General features: G+C 35.1%; 1 gene segment (V, D, J or C); it reads left to right on the top strand.

Annotated features, from left to right (window-relative positions):
• The first annotated feature begins 7,377 nt into the window (after positions 1-7,377).
• Positions 7,378-7,904, top strand: LOC107658322 (T-cell receptor alpha chain V region RL-5-like). The segment is given in 2 exon segments: positions 7,378-7,417; positions 7,557-7,904. Coding segments are annotated over 2 exon segments (381 nt in total).
• The last annotated feature ends 4,249 nt before the right edge of the window (positions 7,905-12,153 follow it).

Here is a 12,153-nt window from a genome sequence, read left to right as displayed (position 1 = left end):
ACCATTTTCTCTAAGTCTTTTGCCAATTTAAATCACCCTTGTTGACCTCACTAGTTTATTTTAAATGGCACTGTAGTGTAGCAAATTCAATTTTAAAGTACAAATATTCAATGTCTCCCAATTAATATGGTCATAAACATGGCATGCATTATAATTCTATATTAAATAGTTTTCAACAGAGTATAGCATGTCTCATCACTAGATTTGTCATATTCCCAAGTATTCCATGTCAACTACCCTTTTGTGCATTTTACATAAATGATGTTTTTCATAATAAAAAAAAAGATCCTTTAATTTCTAAAGGTTCTGTTGCAATAACCGAGGACAAAATTGTGGATTTGGTGGTTCAGTGAAGTAACCCTGTAACTTTATTTTTTATAAACTGGCTGCCCATATTTTAAAACCTCAAGATAATCAAAAAGGCTGACAAAATATGCTGTGTTATGAATGATAACCTTGCTCTTCCACAGCTGATTGATTTAAATTCATTATTGCAGCCACATGGTGGCATTATTTCCAGTCTTACGTCTCATAAGACATTGTACAGTCATGGCCAAAAGTTTTGGCAGTAACATAAATTTTGTGTTTTGCAAAGTTTGCTTCTTCAGTATTTGTAGATTATTTTTCCACATGTTTCTATGGTATACTGAAAAACAATGATAAGCATATAAGTTTTAAAGGCTTTTATTGGCAAAAAAATACTCTTGCTTTGTGACATGGTGCTCCATCATGCTGGAAAATGCACGGATCATCACCAAATTGCTCATGGATCGTTGGAAGAAATCACTCTTGCAGGACGTTTTGATACCATTCTTTATTCATGGCAGTGTTTTGGGGCAGAATTATGAGAGAGCCCACTCCCTTGGTTGAAAAGCAACCCCACACATGGATGGTCTCAGGATGATTCACTGATGGCACAACACAGGACTCACATGGTAGCGTTCACCTTTTCTTCTCCGAACAATAGATTTTCCAGATGTCCCAGTCGGAAGGGAGCTTCATCAGAGAAAATAACTTTGCACCAGTCTTCTGCTGTCCAATCCTTGTACTTCCTGCAGAATTTTAGTCTGTCCTTGAAGTTTTTCTTGAAGAGAAGTGGCTTCTTTGCTGCCCTTCCTGACACCAGGCCATTGTCCAAAAGTCTTGGCCTCACTGTGCGTGCAGATGCTCTCACACCAACCTGCTGCCTTTCCTGAGCAAGCTCTGCACTGCTGGTGACACGATTCCGTAGCTGACTCTTCAGGAGGAGACCGTCCTGGCGCTTGCTGGACACTCTGGGACGTCCTGAAGACTTCTTCACTGCAGTCGAACCTCTCTCCTTGAAGTTCTTGATGATCCGGTCAATGGTTCTTTCAGGTGCAATATTCTTTGTAGCAATTTTCTTTCAATTTTCTGTAAACTCAAATGACTGGTATAAAATCAACAGAATCTAAAATCAAATAAAATCAAATATACTGCCAAATATACTCTCTACTTGTATACTAACTACTTGTCCCTAATAGCTACTGCAATAAGTAACTAATTATTAAAGCAATAGCAAAAAATGTACAGAAGATGGCAGTGTTCACTCAGATTACAGAAGATTTGAATCTTCAGTTGGTGTACTGTAACAGTTCAAAAAAGGAAATGTGCACAAAATCAGTCAGAGGCTGTGAGTTATAGAGTTTGAGCTGCTTGTGACGATCCATTATGCTTCTATGCAGCATCTGGTTCATTCTTCTCTTTTCAGGTAAGATATGTGACTTGCATATGGAATCCTTTGAGTAACCATTCAAAAAAGTCATCAGACATTAATAACGTGTGATGAATGAGTATTAAACTGCAATGCTCTGCTTTTTTCAGGTGATGCAGGTGGAGAAGGAATAGCCCCTCTCTCCTCATCTGAACTTGCTAACAATGGTGACTCCATTACTTTGACCTGCAATTACAATGGGTCTTACAGCAGTGATTCTCTCCTGTGGTATCGTCAATACAGCAGCTCCAAACCTCAGTTTTTGTTTCTGGTTAGTGAATCCAAACTTGAGCAGCCAGCTGACCCTCCAATACCTGGAGTGTCTGCTAAAATAAATGAAGAGAAAAACAGTGTGGCTCTGAAGATCTCCTCTGCTTCAGTATCAGACTCTGCACTGTACTACTGTGCCCTGCAGCCCACAGTGACAGGAAACACATCAACACTGTACAAAATGAAGGGGAAAACAACTAAACGAAAAACTCAGCAAAGGTCAAGCAGTTTTAAATTGCGCTTAAGTAATTTCAGCTAAAACAAACGTGTCTAGTAGAAGTACAGACTCTTTCAATTCTACAAAAGAAAAAATGCATTGATAAAGATCAATAGTGCAGCAACACACTTCTCCTCAATTTAGCAATGAATCAGCTTTGCCTTACTGATTTGGCAATTCTTACAGGTATATAAATTTGATATTCGCATATGTTAATATATCTAGCATATCTATATAGTCCTATAAAAGATGCATATTAATGAACATATAAAATGCTGCTGTTGATATTTTCCTAGCGAGTGTTTTGCAAATGCAATAAAATCCCTCTGAAAAGCATGATTTAGTAACCGAAAGGCAGGTTATTAGCTAAAGCTACAAAAGCAAATCATGTTGATAAAGATGTGCTGTACTGCAGTGAAAGACCCTGGACTAAAATACTACAAGGAGACAAAAAACACTGCAGAGACATTCATTTGACTCTGAGGGTGGAGTTTTGTGTCTCTGGGATCTCACAAAAGTGGAGGTGTGCCTGTATGATGAAACAAACTTCTTGATTTTGGCATCCAATATATCAATCATTATGTTTGTCTTCACACTTATTAGTTTATGGATTCATCTGGGTGAGATTAATTTATGCACATACATGTTTACTTTCCTTTAAATTGATATAATTTATGCTGAATGGAATATATTTTTTAAATGTATTTTTAATTACTTCTGTTGTTTCATAACCAAGTTATTTATTTATTATTATTATTTTGTTAGGTGACACAGAGGCAAATGCAATCTTCCCACTATCACCATTTATGAGCACTGTTGTAGGTGAAAATGTAACTATATCCTGTAGTTACAAAGGATTCGCAGGAAGAGTGCTGAATGCGCAGTGGTACAGACAATATCCAAGATCAAAACCAGACTTCCGTACCTACAGCTATTCGCACAAAGGTCCAGACTTACCAATAACCATATCAAGATTTTCTAGCAAATTTGATCAAGACCTCCAACAAGTGGATCTACAGATCTCCAAAGTTTTTTTGACAGATTCAGCTGTGTACTACTGTGCACTGCAGCCCACAATCACAGGAAACTAAGAGTTCCTATACAAAAACATACTATATTTCAGATTTAAGGCCTTTCACATCACAGTTAAAGGGGTCTTATTATGCTTTTTCACTTTTTTAATTTTAGTCAAAATATGTGAAAAATAATGTGTTTTTCGCACAACCTAGTATGAGAGCCTGTTCTAGTACACCCACAAAACAAAATCAAGACTTTATAAAAGAGCATAATAGGACCCCTTTAAAACAATTTTTTTCTACTTTGGAGATTCTGTTGATTTCAAAAGCATACATGACATGATTTGGACTTTGTCCCAATACTGTAACAATTAAAATTGTTGATAAATCATAAACAACTTTTTTTTTTCAAAACCTAATCAGGTAACAACTAGGGCTGCACGATATATCGAAATTATCGAAATACCACAAATGTAAATATCGCAATATGCATATCGGCAACGGCGTGTAACCCCTCTCTCTCGGGTCCTCACCGCCACACCTCGTTCTTGTTCCGAGTGGGTCTCGAACCCGTGTCTCCGGCATGGGAGGCGGACGCACTAACAAGGAGGCTAAAGGCTGTCAGTCGCTAGTGTGTTTCTTGAGATCAGGGGAGTGAGGTTTACCTGCACAGCACTTACTCGCTGGCCTCCGTTACACGTGCGATATCATTATCATTTTAATAATAGGCTACTTAAATCAAAACGTTGCAAAAGGTTAAAAACACGTTACGTTAAAAAGAGTTAAGTGCAATAAGTTGCAGAAAACAACTCTTTGCCGTCTCGTCTTGCTGTCTGACTCACACATGAAGCGCACGCACAAGCCGCATCTCACACAGCGTCACTTCAGTTCTGCCGCTTAAATGAATGTAAACAGCTGAGAAAGAAATTCCGATGTGTAACATTATACTGGATCCGTGCAGTCGGATTTAAAGGGACAGCAGCCTATAAACACCTGCTGCTGAATATGTCACTAATGTTAATCAAACAATAAAACTGCTATAACAAAGATTAATCTAAATTTAATTCATACAGTGAACACTATGCAGTGTTATTTTACACTTAATTATTACATTTCTGTACCTGAATACTACTGTTTATTTTATCTATGCTTATAAATTGTCCATTTCTTTTTTTTCTTTTTTTTTACTGACTGTTCACTTGCCTTTAATCATGTTTGAACTTTCTCAGACTATAGTTTTTGCTGTGGTATATGAAGAAGTACTTAAAGTGTAAGGAAAGCAAAGTTACATTGATATAAAAATAGTGTAATTAATTTTTTTGTTTGTATGTTCACATTGATGTTAAATTACATTTTCTGATTTGTGACACTACTTTTTAAGTAATGCTAAAACACTGCTGGCCACTTTCAGAAGTTATAATGATTCTTTATTTTCCAAGAAAGAATGTGAAACAAATTGGTTATATGATTTTCATTTTTAAACATTTTAAAATATTTAAATTGATTTTACACACTTTAAGCAATATCGTATCGCATATCGAATATCGCATTTTTTAACACGGTATCGCATATCGCATTTTTCTTCAATATCGCACAGCCCTAGTAACAACCCACTTCTCCTCAATTCACCAATGTCCTTATGATACATTTAAGTTGGATATTATGTTGATGCCTTTACTTGCTCATTTTAATGTGTTGGTTTCAATGTACTGTACATAAAAAATTCTAACCAAATATAAACAAAAAATATTTTTTTGCAGTAGAAATAAAGAAATGACAGACAATTGCCTCAGATTTCAGTTGTGGGAAATATCACTAATAATTTCTAAGAATCAACAGAGGGTCCCACAATCCTTTGGGTGGAGCTTGATGAGAATGAGTACAGCAGAAGGCAGTCCTGTGTTTCTCCAAATCTCATTTTGCCGATGATCTCCCACAGTCATAATGATTTTGTTTTACCTTAATGTTTTGGCACTTCTAATGGGTATGTAATTTTGATATTTACATGTGTTAATATATCTATATTTGCTAGGAGACTATACACCCCTAGAAAAATATATAAAAAAACAGATATAATTTCTGAAGGCGCACTATTATTATTGATCTTCGGTTGTTTACATTTACACAGAGAGTGTTTTTGCAGATGCAAGAAAGAAAGAAAGAACCATTTTTGGATTCCCCAAAGAACTTCTCAGTGAACAGTTCTTAAAATAACCATTTTTAACATAAAAGAATATTAGAATAACCTTTTTGACCATAAAGAACATTTAATGCCAATAAAGAACCTTTCAAATGTCCAACTAAATATGCTGTATTATCAATAATTACATTGTTCTCTCACAGCGGATTAACTCAAATTAATTACTGCAGACACATGGTGGCATTATTTCCATTCATTATTATGTTTTATATCCTCATAACACACTGTAGCTTTGTCAGCAGATTCATCTATATAGCACAAACATAAACTGTATAAAATCAACAGTATCTAAAATCAAATATACCTTCTACATCAGTCAGACTACTAGTCCCTAAATAGCTACTGTAATTAGAAAAACAAACTAATTAGTAGTCAGTAAAGTGATAGCATGAAATGCACAACAGATGGCAGTGTTCACTCAGATTACAGAAGATTTGAATCATCAATTGGTGTAACATTTGATTTAAAATTTAGGGGAAAACAATTAAACGAAAAACCTGAGGAACTACAATAAATAGTGTATTAAACCTTTATATGACTGTCTCTATTATGCTCTAAAAATATATTTGCACAATGCTGCAACCACAAAGTGTACATAACCAGAAAGCAGAACGTCAAGCAGTTTTAAATTGTGTTTAAGCGGTTTCAGGTATGTACATGTCTAAATGCTCTGAATTTTGCTGTAGCAAACATATACATTTCTCATATCATGTATTTCTTGTGTTACTTATAAATCTATTGGCAATACTGATGCTTTTTCACCTATTAGCAAAAGCTACAAAAGAAAAACCATGTTGATAAATATCTACTGTATAAAGACACAGACCCTGGTCTCAAAAACAGAGGACAAGGAAATAATACTGTACTAATCTGTACTAATCTATCTGACTCAGAGGGTGGAGCTTTGTGTCTCTGAATGGATCTTACAAAAGTGGAGGTGAAACAGACAGCTTGATTTTAGCATCCAATACATCAACCATTATGTTTATCCTCACTCTCACTATTTTATGGATTAATCTGGGTGAGATTAACTCACGCAAACATATTTTTAATTCCTCTGAATTAATATAAATCATTTTGAATTTAATAGAAATCTTATTAAATGTAATGTATTTCATTACTCCCATCAAGCTGCTTCCCTAACCAAGCTTTTTTATTTTGTTAGGTGACACAGAGGCAAATGCCATCTTCCCACTATCACCTATTACAAGCGCTGTTGTTGATGGAAATGTAACCCTATCTTGTAGTTACAAAGGATTCACTGGAAGCGCGCTAAGTGTGGAGTGGTACAAACAATATGCCGGATCAAAACCTGAGTTCTTTATTAGAATCTTCCAACATGGACATTTGGCAGGGGCAGCTCCAACCACATTACCACACTTTTTAGGCAAAGTTGATCAAGATCTCCAAATAGTGAATCTCACGTTGTTATACCTTACTTGGAAACATTCAGCTGTGTACTACTGCGCACTGGTGACCACAGTCACAGGAAACTTAGAGGTTCCTATACAAAAACATAATATACTTTAGAATGAAGGCCTTTCATGTGACAGTTTCATGTGACATTTCTCTTTTACAAACTAAGCAGGTAGTGCATCTACACAATCCTCAATTTACAGAAGCCCTTATTACATATTTAAGATTATGTGGATGACTTTACTTGTTATTTTTAATGAGTTGTTTGTAATTAACTGTAAATATAAGAAAATAAAATGCATAATACACTTCAAAAATTGATAGGATTTTTTAAAATTACATTTTACAATGACAAACACTTTCCTCATACTTCTATTGTGGGAAATATCTGTATCCACTATTTATTTTAAAGAATCAACAGAGGGTCCCACAATCCTTTGGGTGGAGCTTGATGAGAATGAGTACAGCAGAAGGCAGTCCTGTGTTTCTCCAAATCTCATTTTACAGATGATCTCCCACAGTCATAATGATTTTGTTTTACCTTAACATTTTGGCACTTCTAACAGGTAAAATTTGATATTTACATAGTTAATATATCTATATTTGCTAGGAGACTATATACCTCTATAAAAAATATTAACAAACAGATACATTTACTGAAGGTGCACTATTATTATTGATCTTGTGTTGCTTATATTTTCCCAGAGAGTGTTTTTGCAAATGCAATAACACCCCTCTCTACTGAAAATCATGCTTTTGAAGGAGGAAAGGCAACTCTTTCATGCAACTACAGTGGAAATAACATACAGAGTTGGCAGTGGTACAGAGAGTATCCCAACTCTGCCCCTGAATTTCTCTTGCAAGCTTTGGAAAATTTGGGTCCAGAAAAGAAGGACCGTCATGTTGCTGAAGCACAAAAGGACAAAAAACTACTGAACCTGGAGATCTCCAAAACTGAAGTGTCAGATGCTGCAATATACTACTGTGCCCTGGTGCCCACAGTAACAGGAAACCCTTCAACACTGTACAAAAACCTGAGAGGATGAAGGAAGAAAGAAAGAAAGAAAGAAAGAAAGAAAGAAAGAAGCATTTTTGGGTTCCCCAAAGAACCTTTCAGTGAACAGTTCTTAAAAGAACCATTTCTTCTTAGTGGCAATAATTTTAAAAGAAACTTCCACTATAAAGAATCTTCTGTATATGGAAATGTTTCATAGATGTTAAATGTTCTTTATGAAACCATCAATGCCAATAAAGGACCTTTCAAATCTCCAACTAAACGTGCTGTATTATGAATAATTACATTGTTCTCTCACAGCTGATTGATTCAACTTAATTACTGCAGACACATGGTGGCATTATTTCCAGTTTTATATCTCATAACACACTGTAGCTTTGTCAGCAGATTCATCTGTAACTATGCCATCAACAGATGGCAGTGTTCACTCAGATTACAGAAGATTTGAATCATCAATTACTGTAACATTTGATATGAAATTTAGGGGAGAACAACCTGATGAACCACACTAAATAGTGAATCAAACCTCTATGACTGCGTCTTTATTTTATGATGCTTTATATGTGCATAATGCTGCAACCACAAAATGTACATAACCGGAAACTTAGCAGAAGGTCAAGCAATTTTAAATTGTGGGTTTCAGGTAAAAACAAATGAGCATGTCTAAATGCTCTCAAATTTGCTGTAGCAAACAATGTAAATATAGTGGCAATGCTTTTTTCATCTATTAGCAAAAGTTACAAAAGAAAAACTTTGATAAATATCTACTAAAGACATGGACCCTGGTCTCAAAGATTCTAGGACAAGGAAATACTGCACTACAGACATTCATCTGACTCAGAGGGTGGAGCTTTCTGTCTGAATGGATCTTGCAAAAATGGAGCTAAAACAGTCATCTTGATTTTGGCATCCAATACATCAACCATTATGTTTATCTTCACACTTATTAGTTTATGGATTCATCTGGGTGAGATGAACTCATGCAAACATATTTTTAATTCCTCTAAAATAATATAAATAATTTTATATAGAAATTTAATTTTAAAGAAATAAAGAAAGAAACCATCAATGCCAATAAATAACTTTTCAAATGTCCAACTAAATGTGCTGTATTATGAATAATTGCATTGCTCTCTCACAGCTGATTGATTCAACTTAATTTACTGCAGACATATGGTGGCATTATTTCCATATATTTGTTTTATATCTCATAACACACTGTAGCTTTGTCAGCAGTTTCATCTATATAGCACAGACATAAACTGATATAAAATCAGCAGCATCTAAAATCAAATATACTTTATACATCAGTCAGACTACTAGTCCCTAAATAGCTACTGTAATTAGTAAAACAAACTAATTAGCAATAATCTGTAAAGTAACAGCATGAAATGTACAGAAGATGGCAGTTCACTCAGATTACAGAAGATTGGAATCTTCAGTTGGTGTGACAATTAAAAAAAAAAAAAAAGAAAAAAAAGGAAATGTGCACAAAATCAGTCAGAGGCTGTGAGTTATAGAGTTTGAGCTGCTTGTGACGATCCATTATGTTTCTATGCAGTGTCTGGTTCGTTCTTCTCTTTTCAGGTAAGATATGTGACATTTATTTGGAATCCTTTGAGTAAACCTTCCAAATATAAGTCATCAGACATTAATAATGTGTGATGAATGAGAATTAAACTGCAATGCTCTGCTTTTTTCAGGTGATGCAGGTGGAGAAGGAATAGCCCCTCTCTCCTCATCTGAACTTGCTAACGATGGTGACTCCATTACTTTGACCTGCAATTACAATGGGTCTTACAGCAGTGATTCTCTCCTGTGGTATCGTCAATACAGCAGCTCCAAACCTCAGTTTTTGTTTCTGGTTAGTGAATCCAAACTTGAGCAGCCAGCTGACCCTCCAATACCTGGAGTGTCTGCTAAAATAAATGAAGAGAAAAACAGTGTGGCTCTGAAGATCTCCTCTGCTTCAGTATCAGACTCTGCACTGTACTACTGTGCCCTGCAGCCCACAGTGACAGGAAACACATCAACACTGTACAAAATGAAGGGGAAAACAACTAAATGAACAACCTGATGAACTACGCTAAACAACAAATGAAACCTTTATATGACAGTGTCTTTATTGTATGATGCTCTAAAAATATATTTGCACAATGCTGCAGCCACAAAATGGACATAACCAGAAAGCTTAGCAGAAGGTCAAGCAGTTTAAAATTGTGTTGAAGTGGTATCAGGTAAAAACAAATGAGCATGTCTACATGCCCTGAGGTTTGCTGCAGCAAACATATAGTTTTCTCTATCATGTATTTCTTGAGATTAGACTGTTACTTGTAAATCTAGTGGCAAAAGCCATGAAAGAAAAACATGTTGATAAATATCTACTAAAGAGACAGACCCTGGTCTCAGAGATAGTCATCTTGATTTTGGCATCCAATATATCAACCATTATGTTTATCTTCACACTTATTAGTTTATGGATTAATCTGGGTGAGATTAACTAATGCAAACATATTTTCATTCATTTAAATTAATATAAATCATTTTGAATTGAACTGGAATCTTATTAAATGTTATTTTATTAGGGCTGCAACTAACGATTATTTTGATAATCGATTAGTTGGTCGATTATTTTTACGATTAATCTGATTTAAAAAAAACTATTTTATTTATTTTTATTTTATTGACAAAAACACACTATTCCACATTCTGCCCAATGTCCTTCAAACAAATGTGCCAACTGAATGCTATGAAAACATACAGTATTTAACAATTTATTAGACCACCTGTCATAATAGAGAAAACACAAATATTTTAGGAATCTGTCAAAAAATTGTTTAAATCTAAAAATGATATTGTCATTTATTTGGCAAATAACAAACCGAAACAACTAAATAGTATTTATTCACATAATAACAAAAATGGCCTTTGCCTTTGATAACAGCTTGCATGCTTGCTGGCATTGTTTATGTACTTTTTGACTAATTGGGTATCTGAATAAAAAAACACTATAAAGCACATGACTATTTTTTCTGCCTGTCTTTCATAGATAACAGCAATAATTATATCATAGCATTAGAAATAGCCTACTACTGTTACTAAAGAGCTTACGCATATTGGAGGACTAACCAATACAGAAAGCTAAAAAATTATTTAGGTAATTACCAATGCTGTTAGTTAAGAGCAGCAGTTGCACAATCCTTACAAAATTGGTTAAAAACCTTACATAAATTTGTTTTAATACATTTGTTAATCACTGTAGGCTATATAGTGAATATAGTTTAAATGTGCACTATACAATTACTGAAGGTGCCCTTAAATTACTATTCATCTGTTGTTGATGTTTTCCTTGAAGATTATGCTTTAGCAACTGAAAGGCGTGTTTTAAAAGCTACAAAAGAAAAATGTTAATAAAGACCTCCTGTTCTACAGTGAAAGACCCTGGTCTAAATTATACTATAGATAGGGAGATGAAAATGCTGTACTAGAGACATTTACTCAGAGGGTGGGTCTCACCCTCTCACAAAAGTGAAGGTGCACATATTATATGAGACAGACATTCAGTACATCAACCATTATGTTTATCTTCATACTTATTAGTTTATGGATTCATTTGGGTGAGATTGACTCATGCACATACATTTATACTTTTGTCTAAATTAATACAATTTAAGTTGAATTGAGACTTTTTAAGTGTAATTTTATTCAATTACTTCTGTCTAGTTTCATAACCAAGTTTTTTTTTTTGTTAGGGGACACAGAGGCAAATGCAATCATCCCACTATCACCATTTATGAGCACTGTTGTAGGTGAAAATGTAACCATATCCTGTAGTTACAAAGGATTCACAGGAAGAGTGCTGAATGCACAGTGGTACAGACAATATGCCAGATCAAAACCAAAGTTCCTCATCTACAGCTATCCCCAGGGAGGTACATCCTTACCCCTAACACGAGGATCTGTAAAATTTGATCAAGACCTCCAACAAGTGCATCTAAAGATCTCAAATTTTAAATGGACAGATTCAGCTGTGTACTACTGTGCACTGGAGCCCACAATCACAGGAAACTAGATAGGAAAGAGTTCCTAGAAGAAGATGGAAGATGAAGATGGCGCCATTGTGGTTGTTGGCTTGCCATCGCTCCTGTCCTCTGCTGTCTTTCCTGTACGTTTTGGTGCTATCTATTGGCGCTTTTCCACTGCATGGTACGGCACAGTACGGCTCGGTACGGTTCACTTTTGGGGGGTTTTCCACTGGGTACAGTACCTGGTACTTTTTTTAGTACC

The sequence above is a fragment of the Sinocyclocheilus anshuiensis genome, unplaced genomic scaffold, assembly GCF_001515605.1.
Source record: "Sinocyclocheilus anshuiensis isolate Anshui unplaced genomic scaffold, SAMN03320099.WGS_v1.1 scaffold375, whole genome shotgun sequence".
Lineage (NCBI taxonomy): Eukaryota > Metazoa > Chordata > Actinopteri > Cypriniformes > Cyprinidae > Sinocyclocheilus > Sinocyclocheilus anshuiensis.
The sequence above is the reverse complement of the archived record's forward strand: the minus strand, read 5'-3'. Positions and strand labels throughout refer to the sequence as shown.